Source organism: Erpetoichthys calabaricus, chromosome 13 (genome assembly GCF_900747795.2).
Source record: "Erpetoichthys calabaricus chromosome 13, fErpCal1.3, whole genome shotgun sequence".
Classification (NCBI taxonomy): domain Eukaryota; kingdom Metazoa; phylum Chordata; class Cladistia; order Polypteriformes; family Polypteridae; genus Erpetoichthys; species Erpetoichthys calabaricus.
The window spans coordinates 68,973,198-69,000,390 of record NC_041406.2 but is presented as its reverse complement, the minus strand read 5'-3'; the positions used below and the strand labels follow the sequence as shown (position 1 = coordinate 69,000,390).

At 37.3% G+C, this 27,193-nt stretch overlaps 1 protein-coding gene across 3 annotated transcripts in view; it reads left to right on the top strand.

Moving 5' to 3' along the window:
- Positions 1–27,193, top strand: part of cdk14 (cyclin-dependent kinase 14) — an 868,117-nt gene that overhangs the window by 414,866 nt on the left and 426,058 nt on the right. For all 3 annotated transcript variants that reach the window (XM_028817112.2, XM_028817115.2, XM_028817113.2), the window contains one exon: positions 9,588–9,650. In XM_028817112.2, coding sequence (XP_028672945.1) covers positions 9,588–9,650 — 63 coding nt within the window. The remainder of the gene's footprint in view (positions 1–9,587; positions 9,651–27,193) is intronic.

The following is a 27,193-nucleotide window of genomic DNA, read 5'->3' as shown; positions in this document are numbered from 1 at the left end:
TATGGAGTGTTTGCCTTTACTTAAAATTCAGTCTGTATTGTTTGTAGTAGAGCGCCATACTGTTTCTGTTATAAAATACTGAATATGCTTCTTGTCTTCCGTTGAAGCTGTAGTTTAAAAATTAACTATAGAAAATGCAGAAATTTTTGAAAATGAAAAGTAAGCAGATGTCATGATGTTGCTGAACATATCTAACAAGGTCTGGCTTGTGTAAGGCTATTCAGCTATATAATCAGCTATTCCATTTTTTTCACTATTTTGCCTCCTTTGTCTCATTTGTGTATTTTTTTTACTGGCTATCTACTAGCGTCCTATATTACAATGATTTGATTTTTTCATTAATGTGTTTTTGTTATGTCGGCATGATCACATGGTTTTGGTGGCTATTTTGAGAGACAATGTAAGCATACTTGCAATGATGGTCAGACACCAGTTGTCCTGATTCTCTTAGAAAAGCCAAACTGTTTTTTTGAAATAAAAATTCTTAATTACTGGTATTTCTAAGTAATTTTATCATCTGTGTTTATATCCTGACGCTTTAAATTTCTTACATTTTCAAGCATGTTTTGTTCTTCAGTGTTTTTGTTTTTACTTCCATATAAATGTGAAGTTTGTGAAATTCAGTGTTGAGTTAATTCAGCATCTGATTCTGCAGTGTTCAAAACATCAAGAAAAGTTGATTTTAGCTTGGTGTTTGTGTGTGTGATTGTGGAGAATCAAAATTGATCTTCATGTCTTAAAATAACAATTTTTCATCAGAAAATTGTGTTTTTTTGCATTATGTAGACGACTACATCACAGCAAAGATAGAACATTTTAGAACAAGCAGTTTCCCAGATGTCCACCCTGAATGCTGAGTCCTATTGTATATACAATGATAACTTTTGAAAAAATTAATTCATGCTTGTCTTGTTACACACTTCAGGTCTATTGTTTTTAGTCCAGTCTGGTCCAGTAGATATCCCCATATCCTTCAGAAACTGTTATGTTAGAACTATATTATGATAGAACTTTATTTTTATTTGTCTCCAGAGAGAAATTTGGCTTTTTACAGAAACTCTTTAAATGGACAGATAGATAGATAGATAGATAGATAGATAGATAGATAGATAGATAGATAGATAGATAGATAGATAGATAGATAGATAGATAGATAGATAGATAGATAGATAGATAGATAGATAGATAGATAGATACCCTCAGAGAAATTCAAGCATCCAGTAGCTCAAACACTTTAGAAAAAATTGTTAAAAATTGTTATAAAAGCAAAAAGAACAGACAAAAATGAATAAACAATCTGCTCTATTTAGTCGTGGGACTAGGTCTATTAATTTAAAAAAAAAATTACACAAATAGTTTCTGAAATACATCATTTATTTAACTCTTTGAGGGCTGAATATTTTTTCCAAAAAACTCAGTTTTGTGAAAGGAACACAAAGCAATGATACGTCAACATAAAACGTCTGTTGCTATGTGCTGTGGCAGCTGTTGGCGCATGTTTGGCATCTCTGGTATGGCAGTGGCTGCATGGGGGGCACCTCACTGGTCAGCAGGAATGCACGGTGGGCAAGCTGCCTGGCTGACTTCGCAAAGCAGATGGGTGGTGGAGGCGGTTGCAGTGTGACGCAATATGGTTTGTACCTCTTGTCATCATAAGTGGTGGTTCTCCCAGGCAGATGCTGCTGTAGGTGCATCAGCTACACAAAAGTATTCAGTGCCACGATCAGCTGGGGACCAATCAGATGATGCTGGTACCTCACTTTTGTTTTTGACATCCATCTCCAGATCACTTGCATCAAACTCGGAGTCTGACAGGTCAGTGTCCTATTTGACGAAATTACGTAAAACGTAATATCTGGTCTCTTGCCAGATGTTGGTGGCATTTTAGAGGTTGTTTGCTCTTCACTACACATGTAGGGAATCGAGGTTAAATCAACACAGCTATGTAACTTTCCTTCTATCAAAGAGAGTTGAACTAAAATGTAACAGTGAGTTTTGTTGCAGTTTACAGCTGATTACTGCCCTCTACGTCTGAATTTTGACAAAAGATGACATCAGCCCTGAAAGAGTTAAATGTACATGTTTGCACACACAGAGGCACACACAAGCACATAAATGTGCAAACACACACACATACACACAAAGAAATGTATAAGTGAAGATAGCTGACAAGGCTGTTTGCCCTACGAGAGCATATGCTTGATGAAGAAGAGAAAGAAATGAATACACACACCTTCACACACACATCTATATCTATAAAGTGGCATTCAACTATGTAGTTGTGTACTTTACTTGATCCAATGCATATACTTTCAAATTAAATATTATTTAAATTGTTCACTTAATTCACCTTAATGTTCATTTTACTCTACATTTAGTTGTGTACATAATAAATATTATATAAATTAATATATTTGATTGTATATTATTGTTCAGTATAATTGGTTATATTGTTTTGTAAAATGTTCCGTTGAGTGATTTCCCGCAACATAAAATATACATGGAATCACTGTTTGGACTGTTCCATTCTGATTTTTTCTTTGTTTAACGACTGTTGCCTTTTCTGGTTATTTTCAGTGCCGTGGTGTTCAAATGCTTGTTTAGGAGGTAGATAATAAGCAGAAGTCCATGCCAACTATGACAGAGTCAGGGAAAAAGCAAGCTCTTGTGAGCTCATGGTAGTCTGCCATTAGGTTCCCAGGCCAAAAGGTCCTACATATTTCAGTATGTAGACAAATTGTATCTTATCTTAGTCTCTTTAAGATGCTTGAATTATAACACTTGTAAAAACAAAATTAAACCTTGGAGGGTGTAAATAAACGGGGACACACACAAATTCATCTTTGGAGGGTGTAAATTAAAGGGGTCACCCATTTTGATAAATTTTAATCAGATTTCCATTCTGTTAAGTAAAATACATTTTGACAGCACTCACCCAGCCTTCCAAGTTTTCAGTAGAATAGAAGGAGGTAAAAGAGTACGAGTACAGTTTACTGTCATCTTGCACTTACCCAGGCATAAACAAGATACATTAAAATGCGATCAAAGTTACTGCACACTCCAAAGCATGATAACAAGGGAGATTTTCATATTAGTAAGTTCAGTCTTGTGAGCTCATTGGAGTCTGCAATTAGGTTCCTGTTTTTTCAAGGTAATGATAGGGCCTGTTATTTCTTTGGAGTATGTGCAGTTTCTCCCTATTCTCATCTCTCTATCAATGCCAAATATTACTTAACTTTGCACCACATTCATGAACGTTTTTATGTTATCTTTTTGAGGCTTCTAAGCAAAAATGTGTCATCAGATTCTGATATTAAGCCTTAAAAAAAGAGTCTGTTTTAGTGACTTTTTGGTAGAGTTTACAAACGTTTAGTGCTCTACAAAGTCACAAGTGAGTGCCTACCGGAAATACACTTGTTCTTCATGAGTACACAAATAAAAAATGCTAAGATACAGAAAGACAAAAATGAAAAAAACATATAAATTGTAAAAAAAAATAACTTTAGAACAAAAAAAAAGTATGTAATTAGCATGGAAATTAAAAAGACTTTTGCATTTTACTGCCAGCACAGGGCAGCAGCATTTTAAAGTAGGGTGAAATCAGAAAATGGGTCATGAGTCAAAGTCGGAAATGAGAGGGCAGAAAAAATAATAAAGAGATGACATTATGTGAGATGAAATTGTAGATTGAGAAACATTCTGAAAGAACCAAATTTTTCAGATAGCCTAAGCCAAAATGCAAGATGCAAATCAAAATCAAATAACAAAAAAGAATTGGAACTTTTCTATTATTGTGACTCAAATCGGTGGGGCAGCGGCCCCGGGTACTTAATTTTTGAATTTTAAATTATTAGATTGGCCTACCTCAACCACAAATACTAACCTTAAAGTTAGTGGGGGTGAAGCATAGTTACTTATAGTTCCCTAATGTTAATGTTCCCTTTGGGTGCCTAATCTTAAAAATGATAATACGATTTGTGTCACGATAATAGAAAATTACCAAAGCATTCATAACAATAGAAATCTTAAAAATTATAGTGTGTATGCTTTTTTTTTAATTTATTCACAAACTAGCACAGTTAGGAATTTATACCATTCTGGTAAAGACATCACACATCACACAGCTGCTCAGTAACAGCCTGGCACCCTTGCATCACAAAGAAGATAGTATGGTTGCACCAATAATAAACAAATTGGTACTATGGGAATATGTATTTTAAAATATTGTCTTCAAAAATGTTCTAAATAATAAAAATGACCTGAAAGTTTAATTCCTTGACGACAATTTTTAGATTATTTATAGAGACCAAGGAAAAGGCTGAAAAAATATTAAACAAAATCCAGTTTATGACAGCCTTGAGCCCCACAGTGCTTCAGTTAAGTCAATCTATTTGTCTTAATAGTCAATTAAGCACAAAGTGCCAGAGTAATTAAATAGCTAATTTAGCAGCCACTACTTATTCGTTTTTAAAGATGAGAAGAAAATGAACCAAGAAAATCACCTATTAACAAAACATAAATAAATATCGCTAATGAAACTTCAAGGTTTGAAATGAAGAACCCAGCAAAGACACTAATCACATTTACCCTTCTAAAGGCTTTTTCTTTTTCAATAAAGAATGCAAGGGGGTACGCCAAATGAAGAGAAGCTCCTTGTAAATCACAATGCCTTCAATTCTAAGGAATGGAGATCTCCCTGCGAAGGGAACAACAACCCCCCACCCAAGACACTCAACCACAATTTATTTGTGACTAATAATAAGAGCAAAATTCCTGAACTTATTTAGGATAGAGCCCAACACAGGGAAGAGCAGCCAAAGATACTCTGTGCTCCAGAAGTTAAACTGGAGCTTCAGGAGCAGCATAACTGCATGATCAGAAGGCTCCTCACTGCGTAGATCAACTTTTAAAACAGACAATAATGAAGACATCCACCCATCCATTATCCAACCTGCTATATCCTAACTACAGGGTCATTGGGGTCTGCTGGAGCCAATCCCAGCCAACACAGGGCAGGAAACAAACCCCAGGCTGGGCACCAGCCCACCACAGGGCACGCACACACACAAAGGACAATTTAGGATCACCAAAGCACCTAACCTGCATGTCTTTGGGAGGAAACCTACGCAGACACAGGGAGAACATGCAAACTCCACGCAGGGAGGACCCGGGAAGCGAACCCAGGTCTCCTAACTGCGAGGCAGCAGCGCTACCCACTGTGCCGCCAATGAAGACATGAAAAAATAATCTTAAAAAGTAGATATTTCAAACATTAGCATAAAACAAGCACAAGGACAAGGACAAAGACAAAAGAAAAGCAAAATTCACAGGAGAAGCCCAGCAGTGTCCTGACAGAAATGTGGTCAAGTATAGAATGTGAAATGTGTCAACAAGGCAGTCAATGTGAAAACGTTGAGAGTAAACCATCACAAAGATGGCATCAGGTTACAGTTCTTTAAATCCCCAAACATCTTGTAAAGGAAGAAATGGCTCTATGTGATGTCACACACCGCTGTATGTGTATTAAATATCAGGATTGTGTGCCTGATTGCTTTTGTTATTTGTTGTACAGTACTTCTGATTTTTTTTTGACCATTCTCACTGTTCTTAATGAGCACTTGCCTTTTATGTTTACTGACACAACATGTTGCTTTGCCCAGATGTACTATAAAACAAGGAACTTGCACAGCAAAGCATCTGAAATTTGACCATTCAAAGGAGAGACATTGCTAGACACCAGGGCCCACATATTTAGAAAGCAATTAGGGAGTGAAAATCAGGTTTTGGCCCCTCTGTTATTTTGTAACTTTGATTTTCCTTGATCAAGGATCTATAACTATTTCAGTATACTGATTTTGCTGGCATTCCTATCTGTTCTTTTGTCTACTCCAGATTGAAAGACCTTTTCGATCTCTGCCACTCCACTTGTAAAACAGGTTTGATCCCTAAGGCCAGGTTTATACTACATGCAATGCGACACATGCTCCAGCAGACACTCCTGCTATGCAAGCGTTGTACTGTTTATACTTGCGCGTGTACTTTACGTAAATCTGGAAGAATCCACCAGGTGGCAGTGCAAGATATTATCACGGTGAGAACAGATTTGGCATCGCTGTGTTGTGAATTGCTTGGAACACTCATTAAATTCCAATGGTACCTTACTGCAATATCTCTGAAAAGGATGTTTAATGATTAAATCCATCAATCCAGGGATGTGTCCATTCCAGCAAGCATTGGGCACGAGGCAGAAATAATCCCTACACGGGGCATCAGCTCATCGCAAGGTGAATACAAGCACTCACACACATACACTGGCATCATTTTAGTGTCACCAAATCTGCATATCCTTGTAAGGAAACCAGAGCACACTGTGGAAACCCAGCAAGAAAACATGTAAACTCCAGGCAAGGAACACCAGCGATGTGACTCCCTGCAAGACAGCAGTGCTACCGCTCCGCCAACGTGTCACCCCCTTGTGTGTAATTATTAACAGTGTTCATTATTTAAACGAAATTAACGATTTATCTGTAAAATGTAACATACATACTTTAATGCATTTCATCATGAAAGTGATATCAAGTATAAATCTAAGGATTCTAAATGTGCAGAGAGTTAGAATATCATACGTTTAATGTGTTCTGTGTGGTGATCTATTGCTGTTTGCCGCTGCTGTCAGGTCAGGAGGAAGCCCCAGAAAAAAAGATGGCACAAAAGATGGTATGTCAGTCAGTCAGTCATTTTCCAACCCGCTATATCCTAACACAGGGTCATGGCAGTCTGCTGGAGCCAATGCCAGCCAGCACAGGGCGCAAGGCAGGAACAAACCCCGGGCAGGGCGCAAGCCAACCGCAGGGCCCACACACATTCACACACCAAGCACACACTAGGGACAATTTAGGATTGCCAATGAATCTAACCTGCATGTCTTTGGACTGTGGGAGGAAACCCACGCAGACACAGGGAGAACATGCAAACTCCACGCAGAGAGGACCCGGGAAGCAAACCCATGTCTCCTTACTACGAGGCAGCAGTGCTACCACTGCGCCATCGTGCCACCCAATGATCTTATGTGAGACTTTTATAATGTATTTTGTCATTACAATTGGGAATATGCGATGAATGAATGAATATAAGCGCACCGCGAATGCATATATGTTGGCATTTTCCTTCACCACATCGAACCATTCATCAAACATCGAAGCGCACAGATCGATCCACATAGAGGCCTTCTGTCACATGTGGACAGTAAACAGAGAATCTGACGTCACATTCCAACTTTTATCACACTGCACCCCCCGACTTTTTGCTGGTACTGCAACTCGCGCACGCGTCACGTTAATTTCTGAGGACCTGCTCAGAGGACACGTCAAATGAATGCTGGGAACACGTGTCTGCCATGATGCGGGCGCGTACGCATTCAGAGTGTGAAGTGTAAACGATCCCTAAGACTTTCAGTCTGTCCTAGTTAACACGTTACTGAATAGCGTAAACTTGACATTATAATGGTTCAGACTTCTGGGACACTTGCTTGAAGTCTTCCAGTAAAATGAAAAAATAAGAAAAAACCATTGAAACCTATACAACAATGTTAAATATATTTAATTAGCTGTGAAACCTTACAGGATTATGGCTGCCTTGCAATTTTGTAGCTAATCCGTGGCAAGAGAGGTTTTTTTTTTATATTGATTTTGTATGTTTTCTTTAGGTTGAGTTTCCTTATTGCACATTAACCTTAGCAGTAGTCGTAGTAGTAGTAGTAATATTGTCATGTGTACAGAGTGCAGTGAAATTCTAAAAATGAGTTGGAGTCTAAAACTGTGTGTAGCTGTGTATGAGTGTTAACCTCTAACTGAATGACATTTAATCTAATGTAGATTTCTACCTTGTGCCAATTGGTTAGGTGAGAGGTTTTGACCCCCTATCATGTTGTATTGGTTATAAGTGCCTTAAGCATGAGAAAGGTACTATATAATTAAAATGTATTATTATTATTATTATTATTATTATTATTATTATTATTATAGTGGTGAAAATGTTGTTGTCCTAGTAATTTCTAGAAGGCCTCATAATAAAAATGGCCATACTGTTTTTCTACCATCACAGTTATTTACAGGGTATGTGACACAAAGGGAAAGGAATCCCTATATCTAGAAATCTAGTCAGTCATTGTACCTATTGCAGGATAAGACAACATTAATTTTTAGATGTATCAACAGATTAATTGTAACCATAAACATGGTTAAAGTTGATACAAGAAAATCAATCGTTCACAAAAACGCTAAGCAAAATTGTTATTGATAATTGATCATGAATAATTCTTAGACCATCAATGACTCAGAAACACCAACACACTTAAATTTTACTAGCCACAATCTCAGATGCATCAGACCCATGATGCTGACTATTTACAGCCTTGTGTCGGTTATGTCATGCAACATGACATCCTTTTGACTGAGTAATGCATTATGGTAAATCCATCCATCCATCCATTTTCCAACCCGCTGAATCCGAACACAGGGTCACAGGGGTCTGCTGGAGCCAATCCCAGCCATCACAGGGCACAAGGCAGGAACCAATCCCGGCAGGGTGCCAACCCACTGCAGGACACACACAAACACACCCACACACCAAACACACACTAGGGCCAATTTAGAATTGCCAATCCACCTAACCTGCATGTCTTTGGACTGTGGGAGGAAACCGGAGCGCCCGGAGGAAACCCACGCAGACACGGGGAGAACATGCAAACTCCACACAGGGAGGACCCGGGAAGCGAACCCAGGACCCCAGGTCTCCTAACTGCGAGGCAGCAGCGCTACCCACTGTGCCACCGTGCCGCCCCATTATGGTAAATGTTCCCCAAAATATAGTTTTCCCTTTTTAGTCCCCATCGTTTTGTATAATAAACATCTAGTTACATTATTCTAGGTAAGGAAAGATGCCATGAAGACACTTTATCCTGTTAGACTATGTGTTAGACTGATTTTTATTCTCTCATGCTTTGTGACGATGTGCCTTGTATAAGATGTAAAAATTATTAACTTTGATGGAATGACTGATGGCAGCTAACTTAGAATTCAATCTGGCTATTCAAGAAAAATGTGAGCACACCATTAAATACATTTAATAAACGATGATTACTTTCTTCAAACAATTCTGTTGCTTAGCACTTTGCATAATTTCAGTGAAGGTTGGATGTTGCCTTGAAGAAGTATTCAGAGATCACTCAGGGATCTGGTATATACTGAACTTACCCTGAAGGACTCAAAACTGTTATTGCTGTAAAGGAGGGGCCTATAAAATATTAAGGTGTGGGGATTATTAACAGGGGGTGCTTGCTACAAGGCTGAAACACCGAGAGACAGCTGTTGAGTAAGAAGCCCCACCACAGAAGCCTCATGCTTTGAAAAAGGCTCAGTTTACAATATTAAGCCTCACTAGAGGAAGTGCAAACAACCAAGAGGCCTTATCCATGATGGTAACCCTTCAATGAAACATGTCAGTTTCCCTTTAATTTATGAGCTCATGCTTTTAGTGCTGCAAGTGTACTGATCTACTATATTTTCAATCCTCTTTCTTTCTTGCAGCACACTGATTTATGCCAGTACATGGATAAACATCCAGGGGGTCTTCATCCTGACAATGTTAAGGTAAGTGCAAAGACTTATGAACCACGTGGTTTATTTTTAAACAAATGCTGTCTGGAAAAGCCATTTTGTTTTACACAGTGCCTTAAGCAGTGTTACGGATTAACTAACCATGTTAGGTAGCAAATGCGTTTTTTTTTTTTTGCTTGCTTATTTATTTAAAGAGATTAGTGTCAGATTGTGGGTGAGAGCTTTACAGTGTTCATAAATTTATTTTTAAGGAAATTAACACTTTTTTTTAAATTTAGTTTACTGCAAAAATCTGCCTGCTTTCCTTAGTTTTATAATTCTGTAAAATTAAATTTCATAATTGTTTAGGTTATCGCAACTGGGCTCTTATTAGAATCCCTTAGAGAAATGGCCACATGTTTCAGCATGTAGAGAATTGTATCTTATCTCAGTCCTTTCAGGCTGTTTGGATTGTTTGGACCTTGGGAGTCTAAATAAAAAGGTCACTCATTTAAGTGGATTTTAAGCCAATTTCCATTCTGTTAAGTAAAATATAAGTTGATAGCTCACATCCAACCATCTAGCTTTTCAGCAGAATAAAATTTGAAGCAAAAGATTACTGTTAACTGTCATCTGGCACTTACCCAGGCAGTAACAGGGTACATAAACATGGCATCAAGGTTATAGTGCAAACCAATGCATGATAACAAGGTAGATTCTAGTATGAGCAAGTAGTAATATTAGGCCTAAAATATAAAACGCAGAGATATATGTTGACATTTGGAAGCCCTAAAAAATCCTATTTTGGGATCAAACTCATAGATTCTTGTATATATGATGTAAGTGCTATGCAGGACAGATGGGCATCATTTTGCCAGATTGGAAGGTGCTATGGGATGGATGAGCAGAAGCCAGAGGCCAGTAGCAGTTCCATCCCACATATGTTAGGTGGTAGTGGTCTGCTGCAGGCGTCCCAGCTTGGACATCAGCAAGGGAAGTTGGAGTCCCTGGGTGCCACACGGTTTTTCAGGAGGATTGCTCTGGTTCCCCAAACAACCCAGAAGTGCTCCCCACAAGTCATGCCAGGTCACCAGACACTGTTCTAGGTCCAGCATAAAAGGAGCCCGCTGCCTTACCTCGACATGGCAGTCGGGGACGCTCAATTGGAGCATGAAGGAGAAGAAAAAGGTCAATTTGTTTTGTGTGATTAGTGGCTGTATTTTATTGTATACAGTGCTTGGTGGATTAAAAATCCATTGTTTGAACCTGTGACTGTGTTGGCATTATTGGGACTGGGGTTTGGGGCTTGATAGTGCCCCCTACAGGTTACAATGCATACTGCAGTGTGGTTTGAGGTGTGACTGTGGCATGCAGAATTTTTGTTTGGAGCTCAATGGATTTGCGAAAGAGGAGGAGCAGTCCTGTACCCAGAAGTACATGAAAGCATGAACTCTGAAAAGAGAGCAGTACAGTTTCAAAATAATATAAGCTTCATAAATAAAAAGATGAAAAAATGTTTTGCTAGCACTGTAGATTTTTCTACAGTGAAAAGATGCCTCTTTTTTCCTAGTGAGTTTAATTCCACTTTCAGCATTTTTGTGTACATTTTCCCTTTTACTTCCTTTTAATTTTTTTTTACTCTGTTAGCCACCACAGTCCTCTTAAAATAACCTTCTGATACCAACTAAATCCAGTTCATGGTTACTGGGACCTGTAGCTAGTCCCAGCAGCTCTAGGTGAAAGGAAACAAGTAACCTTCAACAGAATGCCAATCCATTGCATATACAGTAGATATTTATATAATGAACTGGATATATTTATTTGATTTCATAAATATGTAATGTACAAAATGTATTACTTGCATATATGAAATGTGTTTTATATATCGTAAAGTTTTCAATAAAATATAAGGCATTGAAGCTCATCTACAATTAACTTCAGGAGTTCTGAAAGGGAACCTATTCCCATGTGTCATATTTATTATAAAGACACACATTAATAAAATAAACTAAATGCTTACAGCCCCATGACTATTCGCCTCTTAGGCCTGTTTGGTCTAAACATAAATCTCTTTTGGTGTCTTGAATGAGAGCCTGGCCTAATTATTACAGAAGCCAGCAGGTTCTTGACTCACTTAGTCTGTAGTCCTTTGGTGTATAGGGGGCTTGCTTTGTGATTCCTTTTCGATTTTAGAGCTGAAGACATGCTTATTATCTTGTATATACTGTATCTAAAATAGATATGCATTAGTTAGCTAGGCAGAATGCAACTAAGCTTTTCAGATATAATCTCTTTCTTTCTTTCTTTCTTTCTTTCTTTCTTTCTTTCTTTCTTTCTTTCTTTCTTTCTTTCTTTCTTTCTTTCTTTCTTTCTTTCTTTCTTTCTTTCTTTCTTTCTTTCTTTCTTTCTTTCTTTCAATAAATTCCCCTGCCTGCTCACCACACTTTTTGTTTATTGACAATAAAAAGAAGTACGTATAATGTTTCTGAAAGACATAGATTAGCAATTTTCTTTTTTTGCTAGGGATTATCATTAAAACTCTTGTCATGATTTTGCCTCATTATTACTTGTTACTTTTTTATTCTTTTTTTTCAGCTGTCAGATTGGTCATAGCGTAGGTCTAGACAGCTGATTTTCTGCAAAAGTTTTGCTACGATATTAAAGGTCTCCTGCTGAGACTGTGAAGCTTAAATCAATAGGCCTGTTTTTTAGCTCTCGCCAAATGACTGCCCTGTTATTTTTCATTCAATATCAGTAGCTGTATTCAGCTGTTTCTTTTTTTAATAAAATATAGTTTCACATTGTGTATTCAACATCAGACTGCCTGGTTATTTTAAATTATTAGGTGTAAACCGGTGCTAATAGTTCCAATGGGTTTCAAACCTCAATCTTACCACATAAAGCCTGGATGGAAATAGCAACAAAGGGAGAGTATGAAGAAAAGGCCTGAAGAAAAACAAAAGAAAAGCAATTACAAGCTTAATGGTATTTACATCATTTTAATTTCATGGTGTATTTACTTATTTCATTTTTCTTGGTATTTACATTTTAACTTCACATTATATTTAATTATGTTTTTTTGAAGTCAAAGTAATTTTTTTCACAGCCACTGCATACATATGTTTATATGAATTATGAAGTGAAGCACAATTTATAAATTTAAAAATTAAACAATGTGTCTTTCAGCAGATTTTAATGGCCTTCAGTGAAACAAAAAAAAATCAAGGTAACACTTTAGTTTAAGTACTGCAAAAATGCATCGATTACTCAATTACTCTTATATAACAAGATCTTAGCAAAGGCTTCTTCATAACACTTATAAAACACCAGTACTGTAGATTGATTATTCATCTATGTACAGTGTGGCATGGTGACATGATGGTAAAATTACTTGATAATATGGAGGATGCCCAGGTCTTATACTAAATATGGACTATCAAGAGAAATGTGTCACAGTTACACCAACTCAGACTACTCCAAAGTGAGATTTTGTTAGTAGATTATATTACAGAGATGAATAAACAATGTTTTACAAATGTTACAAAGACCCATGGAAGCATTTGTTAAGATCTTGTTCCATAAATGTAAATGAGTAATAGATGCATTTTTGCAGCACATAAACTAAAGAGTTACCAAACCAAACAAAAATGTTAAAAACAGAAGAAATGGATTAACTTCAAAGAAGCAAAGGTTCAGATTTCAGAAGATTTCCTCCCGTGTTTTGTAGTACTAGGGTGTTGTACTGTGTTAACCGTTAATAAGAAGTCAAGCAAAATGACACCTTTTATTGGCTAACTGAAAAGATTCCAATATACAAGCTTTGCCTGAAGAAGGGTTGCTTCAAAAGCTTGCATATTGTAATCTTTTCAGTTAGCCAATTAAAGGTGTCATTTTGCTTGACTTCTCACTACTCCTGTGTTTTGGAAATATATTTCTGTCAAAAAGTTAGATTCTTTGCACTATTTGTCCTGGGAGAAGGATACATGTTTTGTTCTCTTGATGAATGAAGTTTCTTATAAACAACAGATAATGAACAGGAAGCTAGGGTGCAAATTGGAAATACAAGAATATAATTTTAATGAAGTGGTTAAACAGTTTTAAAAAGCACATACTGTATCTGGGATATGAAAGTAAAATGAAAAAAACAAATGTGTCCATAGTTTACAGTGACACCCCCCCCCCCCCCCCCCCCCCCCTTCAGTACGTTATGGCTTATAGCACAAAGATGGGAGCTGTGAGGCATCGGTGGTACAGTAAGCAATGCACCGCTGCTGCTATCAATATAATTAAATTAAAAAATAAAATATAACAAAATTTTAGTTAGATCCTTTTCGCTTTGATCACTTCCTATAATTTAATATCAGAAAATGAAAAAAAAAATCTCTATTCTGTGACTGATGAGAACTGAAAAGTGATCCCCAACTGGCAGCCTTGCATGAAAAAATGGTCCGTTCTTCAGATATGTTTATGTTTTCACTTGGTAGTAGTAGTAAGTGTTGCATTCTGCATTTTACATTTTACATATGTTGTTTTATCTCTGTCTTTTTTGCCACCCAAGGTGAGTCCGTTTCACATTTGAACTGTTTCTTTTATTCATTTTTTGGCAATTATTTTTGTTTTATGGCTTTGGCAAAGCCATTTTGTGGTGCTCTGTTTTTTGAATGAACACCATTATTTTGTAACAATCGCCACATAGCGGTGACCATAATGTTTACTGTTGCTCATTGGCAGTCATATTTTGTTATCAGATAGCAGCACACAAACTCTGGTATCCATGTACCGGATTCACTTTTAAAATGATGTCTTTTTCAGAGCTAGTTAGTAGAGCATAAAACAAACTTTTTGGCAGTGTTCTTTGACTACCAAATTCTGGTTTTGTTTTGTTGGTTCTTGCTTATTTCACTCAGTATCAGACCCCCCTGCATGTAAAGAAACTTTGTATGATTGTCATGCTCTTGGGAGCAGCCTTCCATTTGCTTCCATGCAGTCTCATTCAGATCACAAAAATGAGCACCACCATCACTTCTTGATCTGTGCTCACCAACATTTTCCTGTCTCTGTCTCACCAGTTCTTTCTCATTCTTTATTTTTTTCTTTCATTTACAATCTGCTGGAGCTGTTGGATGGAAATTGGCTCATACATATAAGATTGGACAATGAGGTTAAACATTTAGGTGCTTTAGTAATGTTATTCTTAAAGTGCCAGGATTATTTCAAAGCTTCTATTATCATTATTTAATGACATCAGTACTTCCTAAATAGAAGAAATTAACTCCTTTCACACATTATCATGGGTGGCAATCAGGCTCGTCTTAATTTATACAATCAAATATCAGTCTTGACTCCTGTCTCTTAATATTCTTCAGATGTTTGTTGAGAAGAAGTTGAATTGAACATTAACCCAATAAATAATTAGCCAGATTGTAACTGGTCACGGTCCAATGTTAGATGTGCTCATGGGTGTATTTCTGCTATACTGCAGTCCAGGTGCTGAGTGACATCATTATAACTATTGGCAGAAGACACTATTGCGGGGCCATTTTTAGCTCTCCTTCCACAGCAGTTCTCCTGGCTTGCTTTAAGAGCTTTTTTTCTTGGCCAAATAGGCTGCCCATAATGACAAGAGTCTCACAGAGATCAGAATCAAGGCCAATTCTTTCATCCATTTACATTATTAGTATTCATTATATTTGTAAGCAAATGATACTTTTTATACACATCTGTACATTCCATGGACTTTACTGAAATTGAAAAAAATAAAGCCTGTGTTTGGGTCTTTTGTCTTGTTATTAATACCAAAAAATAGATTCAACTTCTTTGCTCATAACTTTTTCCCAAACAGAGGAATAGGTTATCTGTCTGGATTTTACTGTAAAGGCAAGTAAGTATGTTTGACTTCTCATAAATTTGTTAATTAACTACAGCTATAAGTCTAAACTAGATGAAATGTTTTCCTTTTTGACCTATTCTACTGAAGGTATTCTCATGACAAATAACTATTCTCCCAACTGTCGCTTTTGGAAATATTTTCTGAAAACATGTGCCTAACTGTTTCTTTAATACACTAGATGCCACACCCAAAAGACCATCTGTTTTTTCTCTCGTGTTCAGTTTTATACACACCACTGAGATGTTTGTGTAATAATGAATATGACATCTTTAAATACAAGGTGACAGTTGTATTTAGTTCAGTTTATTTTAAAATCATTAATAGGAGAATCACCTCTTTCTTTGTATAAACTCTTGACTTTTCCAGCAGTCATTTTTATTTCCTTTCTGGGAAATAGGTTACCCTTGCCATGTACAAATCCTAAACCAAATATGGCTTATGGAAGTCCTTCCAGTTTTCTGCACCTAAAGACAAGAGCAGGCTACAAAAGAAACCCAAGTGTTCTGTTTTTATGACACCTAGTTTACTGAAGAAAATACCCAGTATATCTTTTAAAATATGATTGTAAAATCTATATATGTAAAGGTCAATGTGTGTGTATGTATGTATGTATGTATGTATGTATGTATGTATGTATGTATGTATGTATGTATGTATGTATGTATGTATGTTCCAGCATCACGTCTGAACGGCTGGAGCGTTTTCATGAAACTTGGTACACATGTTTCTCATTGATCAACTAAAAATTCTGTAGAGTAAAATCAACCCTAACTTACCCCCTTCTGGGTAGGGTGGGGGGTGATCTTGCGGTCTTGTATGCACGTTATCATCCAGTTGACACTCGGAACAACCACCAGAGGGCGGACTGGAGGTGACTGCCAGCATTCTGTATGTTTGAGCACCACCGCTCCCCTGTTACTTTTAAAATTAAATAGAGTTGGCGGGTTCCGAGCATCAACTGAATGATAGCATACATACAAGACCGCAAGACAACCACATTAGTGAGTCTGTTAATTTATTTTTATTTTTACAGTTGTGTTTTTTTAATTATAGTTTTCTCAAACAATTAAAAAAAACACTTTATTTTCCTCCCAGGCAATGCTGGGTATTTCAGCTAGTATGTAATATATTTTCATCTATTTATATATTTTTCTTACAATCTGGCTAGATCTTCATAGTAAATAAGAGAAGTCAAATGACCTGCGGTGGGTTGGCACCCTGCCTGGGATTGGTTCCTGCCTTGTGCCCTGTGTTGGCTGGGATTGGCTCCAGCAGACCCCCGTGACCCTGTGTTCAGATTCAGCGGGTTGGAAAATGGATGGATGGATGGATAGAAGTCAAATGACATTTGTTTAAAAACAGGCAAAAAATGAATTTATGGCAAAGAATTATTAACAAATTAATTTTATTATTCTACTCACTATACAAATTCATTTAGCATAATATAAATGCTTTAGTTTACAGACAAAAATAATTAAGATTACAACCTTCTGTCTTAACTAACAGAGGACAGGAAAGTGTAAAATACAGGGAGATTCTAAATGATGAGGCCCGAGTTATGAAGTGTTACTTTCATAATAATGAAGCGATAGCAACAAAATAAATACAGTGCATACCTTAATAGATGCTTAAACGATCCAATCACATTTGGTATTGAAAATGGTTACTTTCTTCTTTCAAACACAGATCGACACGGCACTCGATATTGGCAAAGGTATCCGCAAGCATTGTAGGGGTGATGGCAGCAATCTCCTGTCCTGCAGACAAATGTCGATGTTCTGCCACCCGCCGACAGTCTCGATCCAGGAATACTGGGATCTTTATTTTGTTTGTGTTACTTCTTTATCAAGACAGTAATACATGATAACTCAGGGCCCCACCCTTATTATATGAAAGCCAGTCAACGATGTTGCTGATTTTTCTGATAGCGCAATTTACAAAAGCAAAATTTGAAATATTGTTAGCTGGAGGTGCTTGTCTATTTGTCTGCTATTTTAGTACTGCAGTTTTTCAACTAAAGTGATTACTTATAGAATGTTTACATGACTTAAGAAGGTTGTTAAAGTAGCAGGCATGTTGACTTAGAAATGTTGCTCTTCCCTCATTTGATGCCCTGGTGTCCTCAGCCATGGGCACAGCCTGTTTTCTGGGACATCGATTGTCATGAACTAGGGCAACTTAAGAGACAGTAACAGTTTTAAAGTGCAAAAACTGCAAAGTGCATATTTATTAAAAACACAGTGGTGGAGGAATAAATAAGTATTCCAAAAAAATCCATAAATAAATAATATCAATTAAAACCACACAGGTTAAATCAGAGGTGTCCAGCAAAGGAATCCTCATTAAAAGTCAGTGCGCTAAAAAATAGAAATTACATACATCCTAGAAAGCTGCAACTAGTACACAGTCGCTCTAAAAACTAGCACACAGCAACTTTGTCCTGATCACTTGAACAAGGCAGAGTTGTCTCGAGTCCACACACAAGGCGGCTCTTCCAATTTCGCCCCTGTCGCCACCTTTGGCATTGCACACAGCAATACACTCGACATTCTTCCCTTCCTGACACCTTCCTTCCTCATGCCTTCTTGCCTTTGCTGCTTCTTATTTAATACTCAACAACTCTCACCACAAAATCACCCAAAAGCTCTTCCACATGCACTCAATCACTCTGGGGTTCTCTGACGCCTCGCTCTTTCTGCTCTCTAGTCTTCTGTCAAACGGTCATTTCATTTTTCTTTTTCTCTTACACATTCTCTCCCTCCCTCTCCTCACTAGGCCGAACCTGCCTTTAATCCCTTGAGCTAGTTAGCGCTTGCTCCAGTATCAGTTCAACCAGCACACAGGGTTATGCACTAGTCAGCTCCCTTTTCACTTGGCCCATGACACGAGGTGTCACACCACACCACAAGCTTAACAATCACAGGAGAGTCACTTGTCACACTGTGCCTGCTTTGACTAGAGATGATGTGATTGGTGATCAAAAAGCAAAGCGCTTCACCACCGAATATAGTGCAGTAAAGTGTTTTGTATAACAGTATGCACAGTAAGAACATAAGAATAGTTTTCATGAAAAAGGCCATGCAAGCCCAACATTGATTCTCAGTCTCAGTGATTTTTGCAAAATATATATCCTTCCAAAGTATAATCCCCAACGTTCTCTGAGTAAAGATAAACATTTTCACATTATTATCATTATTATTATTCTTCAAAATATTTTCGAGGATTATCCCATTGCTACTGTCTCAACCAGACTTAGGGCAGTTTTATGTGGTATGTATATATGTATATGTGTTTGTGTGACATATATTTAAAATGGCCGCTTTCTGTAGTTTTATACAGTATATAGGTATTGATCTACGTGTAATTTCTATCGGCTGTGTGTAATGTAAGAAAAAACACAGACAACTGTGAAGTGTAGGGGCATCGGAAGGCAAACTCCTTTTAAAATAGACTGCTTCAAGATGGCGAGGTTTCCACTGATAAGGACTTCTGGTCGGAAGATGCAGGTTCAGGCAGGCGGACACCAGAAGTGACATCAAAGATGGTAAAGCGTCAATCTTCCAGTCTGCTGAAGGAGGAAGAGATAAGGTATTAGTCGACAGTGTCGTCTTGTATTCCAGGGGAAAATTATCATTATCTGAGCCTTTAAACTGCCCCCAATGCGCACACGTGTAACAATTGGCACAGTGATCACCCTTTTCACTCTTTATTATTATTATTATTATTGTTTTTATTAATAATAATAATAATAATAATAATAATAGTGTCAACCCAGTACTAGAGAACATTGTTTGTGGTTTTAAAGGCAGGTTATCTTTGTATACAATACAATTTATTTTTGTGTAGCCCAAAATCACACAAGAAGTGCCACAATCGGCTTTAACAAGCCCTGCCTCTTGACAGCCCCCCAGCCTTGACTCTCTAAGAAGACAAAGAAAAACTCCCAAAAAAACATTGTAGGGAAAAATGGAAGAAAACCTCGGGAAAGGCAGTTCAAAGAGAGATCCCTTTCCAGGTAGGTTGGGCATGCAGTGGGTGTCAAAAGAAGGGGGTCAATACAATACAATACAATACAATACAATACAATACAATACAATACAATACAATACACAGAATAGAACAAATCCTCAATACAGTATAAAAATAAAAATTTTAGAAGTATGGAGCAGAATTTAACAATAAATGATATCACATAATAAGATTTGGATATATTTAGAGTCCTGGAAACCCCATCCATCAAGCGGCCTCCCCTATTTGGTCATTCCACGGCTGAAACAGCACTGGGCCAGCCAATCCGATGAAAGGACCCCTCTTTCCCACGATTCCTGTGATCCTCCATCAGAGATACTTTACCTTATGCAGGCAAAACAACTTGACAGGTGGGCCGTGGCACCAAGTGCCACATTTGAGTACCGAGAAGAGAAACAGAATAGGTGAGGGTTAGTATCCAATTATAACTATCATCATTATATAAACTATAAAGCTACTCTCATAGAAAACAGAGGACTCAGTAGAAATATAAATAAATATTAATAAAAAAAATTGTTTTCTCAGTGAGATATTTATATGGTGCACATGTCTTACACACTTAAAATCAATATAGGTAGCCCTGGTACTTACCCAGGTACTTACCTTTGTCGTTCTCATGCAACATTCATGAAATGCAGTAGAAATTAAACAACACGGTAAGTTTCAAAAGAAGTCTTTATGAGGCCATTGTTGTGTATACCATGTAATTTAACGTTAACATTAAAACCACATGGAGGGTGTGCACCAAATCCCAAATGCAGACTAGGTTTTTGGTTTGAAGCTAGCCTTGAGCCAATATTAAATATTCATCTAAAGTGCCCAATAAAGAGATTCAGAGTCTAACATATGTAATGTTGTTGTGTGAGTATAATCTCATGACAATTGCACACTTCATATGCCCCATTGTGTCTAGTTCCTTTTCTTTGTTGATTATTTGCTGGCACTTCCATGTTGTGTTGCTTTTGGACATTGACTGTGTCTGCCAAAATTACAATAAATGAAATGCCTTAATGAAATAATAACCGAGGGGCATCACAGTGACATAGGGGTTAGTACTGCTGCTTTATAGAGCCAGCTGCCTGGTTGCTTTTCCGATACAGTTTATGTTTCCTTTTGTTGTCTCAGTGGGATTTGCTTCTAGAACAGCCGGGGTATACATGCTAGGTTAATTGTTGATTCCAAATTAGTTTTGTGACTATGTCATTTGTGAGCCCCATGATGGACTGGTGAGATATTTAAGGCTGGTTTCTGCCTTACTTCACTTCATGATTTTTTTTGATAGGCTATAGCCCCTTACAACCGTGAATTGGATTAAGATGTTTTTAGAATATTATGTTATTTTGAATTGAATTGAAACAGATTTCATGTTTGTATATCATTTAGTCTAGTGGTTTTTTTTATTTCCCTTTTAAAATTATTGAGAATAAACATTTAACTTGCATACAAAGAGGAGAATCTGCATTTAGCTAAACTATAGCTGGCACATTTAACATATGGTGCACTTAATCGAGTGACTATTGACCTGCAGTGCTATCATTTTTCTTAAATGTATTGCTAATGTTAATTGCATAGCCGTAGACCTGATTGCTCTTAAATAAGTTTCTATCATTCATTTACAGCTCAGGGAACATAGCAGGTGTATTGCTGATAGAGTAATGTTACGCCAGATTAAGATTGTCTTTTACAGATGGTATCACGAGCAGGGTACTAAATGGGAAAGTCATGTGTTTGGAAACAACAGATGTGGTCTCATTTTTAGTCCGTTTAATGTCAAAATGACAAGGATTTTTCAGCAGTTGCTCAATGACCAATCTATAAAATCTCAGTTTAAGAATGATAAGCAAACAATATCAGCGGAGTGCTTTCTCCTGCAGCCCTTTACTTAATAACACATAAATACTGACTGCACTTTCTGAAAACACAAATGAATATTGATTGCAGTTTAACTCTCTTGGGTTTTCAGGCACACAATGTTAAGTTTTCTGTAATACCTTAAAACTGTAGGTGAGTGAGTGTTATATACAGTGCTAGCCAGTTACCCACAGATGCCATATGTTGTAATCCAATTGGGGTCTCTTTTTTTTTTGTGGCCATCATTGTGGTGGTATAATAATAATAATAATAATTTAAATTATTTATAGGCGTCTTTCAAGGCACACCTTAAAGAGCACATTAATAACAACAGTTACAACATAAAAGTAATAAAATATTAACAGTACAATAAAACCAGAATAAATACAATAATAAAATTAAATTTATCAGATAAAATTATCAGACAAAATAAGCCATCTTAAAAATATGTGTTTTAAGATGAGATTTAAAGGTTGGAAAAGATACGATATTACGAATGTCTTGTGGGAGAGAGTTCCAGAGACGAGGGGCCACTAGACTAAAAGCTTCTAACCCCATGGTAGTCCAGCTAGCAAGAGGTATAATAAAATTGATAGAGGAAGAAGATCTATGGATACGAGAAGGAATGGAGATGTAAAGAAGATCAAAAAGATAAGGAGGTGCCAGATTATGAAGAGTCTTGTAAGTAATAAGCAGAATCTTAAAATCAATGTGATATTTAATAGGGAGCCAGTGAAGCTGTTGAAGGACTGGAGTAATGTGTTCTATGGAAGGGGTTCTGGTAATAATATGAGCTGCAGCATTCTGAACCAATTGGAGTTTGTAAAGGAGTTTGTAAGGAAGACCAGAAGGGATAGAATTACAATAATCAACACGAGATGTAACCAGAGCATGAACGAAAATAGCTGTGCTGGTAGCTGAAAGAGATGGACATAAATGGCTGATATTACATAGATGGAAATATGCAGACCGAATGACATTATTAATATGTGCCTTGAATTTTAATGTACTATCGAAAATAACACCTAAAGCTCTTAACCTGGGAGGAAGAAAAGATTAGAGAATTATCAATAGTCAATGAAATATTATCACATTTGTCTAAAACAGATTTAGTTCCTACCAGAAGAACCTTTGTTTTACCACTATATAATTTAAGTAAATTAGCAGGCAGGCATGATTTAACTTCCTGCAGACAGTCAGAGAGGGAAGAAGGTTGAAGAGTGAAATCAGGCTTAGTAGACAGATAGACCCTGGTGTCATCAGCATAACAGTGAAAATGAGTATGAAATTTCCTAAAGATATGACCAAGGGGCAGAAGATAAATTATAAATAGAAGGGAAACCAAGACAGAGCCCTGGGGAACACCACTAACAACTGGGCAAACATGTGATCTGAAATTTTTTAACTGTACAAACTGTGTCCGATCAGAGAGACATGATTTAAACCAGGCATGTGGAGTGCCAATAATACCAATTGATTTTAATCTCTCAAGAAGAATATCATGAGATATATAATATTATTGTATCAAAGGCAGAGCTCAGATCGAGGAGCACAAGTGTGGTTAACAGCCCAGAGTCAGATGCCATCAGCAGGTCATTGGTAATTTTAACCAGGGCTGTCTCTGTACTGTGAAATGGATGAAAGTGAGACAGAAATCGTTCAAACAAATGATTGTCAGTAAGGTAAGAGTGAACCTGCTCAGCAACAGTTTTTTCAAGTGTTTTTGAAAGGAAAGGTAAATTTGAGATTGGACGATAATTATTTAGGTTGTAGGGATCCACACCAGATTTCTTGAGAATTGGAGTTATTACAGCTGTTTTAAAAGATAAAGGAACATGTCCAGAGATAAGGGAAGAATGGATGATGTTAGTTATTAGAGAGGAAAGAGAACACAATCAGAATTTAACCAAATAAGTAGGAACTGGATCCATCTGAGAAAAGCGCTATATAAATGTAATGAATTATTATTATTATTACTATTATTATTATTATCTGACAGGTAGAGGGCTTGGATTTTCTAATAATACCAAATATTTCCTCCATAGTTGGGAGTTTAAAACTGGTATGAAAAGAAGAAGGGGGGATCATAAAATAGTCCATGTACGGAATTTCCAAAACTAGTCAGCTCCTGGTGGATATTTTCAATTTTCATGTTAAAAAAGGTCATAAAATAGTTATAGTGGTCAGTACAGTAAAACTGAGATGGAGGACTGTCAGGTGGCTGGAGGATTTTGTTTACAGTTGAGAATAAAGTCCTAGTATTCCCTTCAGCTGACCCAATTAGTGTTTCATAGTATGTAGTTTTTGCTTCAGAAAAAGCATCATTATAGACACGCATGTGTTCATCATTCATATTCTTATGGACATCAAAGCCCATCTTTTTATAAAGGCGTTCCAAATGTCGGCCCTTAGCTTTAAGTTGGTAAAGTTCCGTGGTGAACCAGGGTGCAGAGTGGATGAAAGAGACAATTCAGGTTTTCAGAGGAGCGAGATTGTCTAAAAGGCTGCATAGTCAATTGTTATAGTGGGAAACCAGTTCATATGTGGTAAATAAATTGTCACAACTGGGCAGACTGTCGACTTCATTGGAGAAGGCAATTAAATCAATATTCTTAATATTGCGAAATGAGAGAGAACGAAAAAAGTTTGATTTACATAATATTAAGTTGATATTAAAAGACACCAGTTTGTGATCGGATATCGACAGGTCAGATACTGTACAATTATAAGTAGTAACACCAGAGCAACAAATAAGATGAAGAATATTGCCTTTAGAGTGTGTAGGAAAGTCTATAAATTGCTGCAGACCAATACTATCGAGGCAAGATGTAAAAGCCCTTATAAGATTATCAGTAACAGTGCCCATATGTATATTAAAATCACCCAACAAAATAACATTAGGTGACATAGAACAAAGAGAATTTACAAACTCAGACAGTTCATTTAAAAAGTCCTTATTCAACTTGGGCGGTCAGTATATAGTGGCAAGTATAGTTGGAGTCGAGCCATTGATTTGCAAGACAATGGATTCAAATAGGCATACCGAGGCACAATTTTAGATGATACTTTCAACTTCGCGCTGTAGATTATCGAGAGAACTCCACCATGACCAGAGGCACAGGGTTGGCAAATGTAAACAAACCCAGGGAGAACAGCTTGATTAAGCTGTGAAAAATCACTGGGTTGCAGTCAGGTCTCAGTTAAGTAAAAAAAATCAAACTTACGGTCCGCTAACAGATCGTATAGGCCCCTTACTGGTAAGTGAATGGCCCAATGGCAAGTTTGATTTTCCCATGTGTTGCTATAGCCGACCTCGTTAGGTTAGCTAGCACACTTATGTCGGCAGTCCATCCAGGATCTCTGCAAAGTTCGAAGAAAAATAGACCAAAAGGACCGTTTTGGCCTGTGGTCATAATAGTTGAAGATACGTCGAAAACCTCGGTGAATATATTTCCAATGGGATAGATGGAGAGTATCCCGGTGATGGCACAATGCTGAAGGTGGTTCAGACAGGCGACTTCGAAGTCGTATACTTGCAAATCGATGTCACTGGATAAAACATTAAAAACAGGACAATCCAGGCAACACACTTTCAAGAGGTAGCTTGTCAATCTGTACCATGGATTCCAGCCAGAGAAAGCAGATCACCAGCAACCAGGTAAACACAGCAGCAGAGCAGCGGCAGCCAGTAGTGCCAGCGTTCGCTCGTTCACTCAATACACCAAGTCGGACAGCAATTAATAATTGCAAGATACATTTGTTAGATTAACTTACATTGATAGAAGTATATTCCTAGCTACAGTATGTTAAAATGTTTGTCTATATATTAATGCATAGTTAATGGAAGGTTCTGTTATAACCCCTACAAGCTAAACTTGTAAATGGAATATTCAAATTATTTCTTGACATTCTGACTAGAGAATAAGTCAGTCTATGATCTGCCTTGCAGTTGGTAAAGCATGGAAGGCCAACAGTTTCAAACTGTAATGAGCGTACTGAACATATTGAACGTACTGAAGTGAAGCCTGTGTAATTTGCCATAGAAAAGTAGCACAACCTTTAAATACAGAGCGTAACTGAAGTTTAACAAGAGAAAGCGAAGACTATAATGAAACAGAAGAAACCTTTTTAATCTGTATGTGTAATAATATTTCTCAGAATTTTTGTGATTTGTTCTTTTTTAAATTTTCACTAAACTAATGACTCATACTGGGTCCTAACTTGCCAACTCAGTAACTATTCAGTTTTGGGAACATTGGAAAGACACAGCTACAATAATTTTTACTTCAGTGAAAATTAGATATCTAAAGCATTTTGAGATAATGAAGTTCATGGAGACTAAACTTTGAGTTGAATTGGCAAGACAAAGAATGTTGACAAATATGTCTCCCCAAGACTGCAGTAAAAAAACAAAGAGAAAGTCACCTGGAACCAGCTAACTTAGTCCCATTCCTTGAGCTAGATGGTCTTCTCTATGAGATTTCTTAGGTGGACCTCAAAGACACAAGTGCCCACCACTTACAAGAAGAAGGTGTGGGTGTTACAACTAATGCCAGACACTGCATATGATCAACACAAACTGTGGCCGGGAAGTAAACAAGAACACTGTGAGAAATAATTGGGGTTCCAACCGGGTCACCCCCATTTAGTTGGAACAAAAATGACAGCCATTAGGGCCAAGTTACAAATAAATATAGCTGGCTGCGAGAGCAAAATAAGGTTGGAGCTCTGTCCTCCTTGAACGTTGGGTCATAATTCGACACTACCTTCCGTAAGTGGTTTCTTTTTATATTATTTGGACTGGAAGGGAAATAACCTTCTCGGGGCTTTGTGGCTATGGCTAGGCATTCCTCATGGGTGGCTGTTTGATGCTGCAAGGAAAGGAGGAAATATTGTTAGAGTCATTGCCCCCTGTTGTCCCGGGGTGATACTACTTATCTCCTCAGAACCTGGAGGTGGTCCCCAGGTGTGCATGCATGACACGATTGAGACATGGTAATTTCAGCAATTTAGCGGGGTGATTTTATAAGCATCTATGGTGGTAAATGGAGGCTAAACCCTGGAAAGACGCTGATGATTATTCTGGTCAATCTACAGCTCCATTCACTCCTTTGCTCATGAGCTCTGATTTAGAGTGAATATCTTTAAAAAAAATGCGTTAAAGACAACAGGCAAGCCATATGTAATCTTTGCTTAATCTTGTCATTTTGCCCCAGTGTGATTAATTTGTGCATAAAAGAATCATTCTGTACACTGGCAATCATTTCTTACAGGATACCCACCCCTCGCTGTAGCTGCCTGCTTGTTCCATCTGCAGTCAAGATCACCTATGCTGTGTTCCCTGCTTCTCTTTATATTAAATGTGTACACTTTAAGGAGTGCATTGAAGGAAAACATTTCTTTGATTGTGTTTGACTGTTGCAGCGTCATGCTATTTGAACCTAAAAGCTAGGTAGAGCAAATTAAGTTTGTTTAATGTTTCTGTGAGCCATGGCAAGGTAAAAAGAAGTGGCACAGGGAGCTCAGTCTAACTTTTTTGAAAGCTTAATTTCCTTTAAGATAATCTGGCCAGTGCTTTCACTGAAACATACTACTTATTCATATGACAAAGGCCATGATTTGCAATGCATTACATCTTTTCTGTCACTCTTCATTAGAGTAAACAAAGGCATGGCTTTCATGAGATTTCCTCTCACTGAATGATTATGTTCCTCTTTGTAAATGTAAAAAATGTCCACAAATTAAGCATATGCTAAACATGCTATCACATTTCACTTAACTATTGTTTTGTTAATGGGCCCTTGTTATATCTTGTGGTGCCATAAAA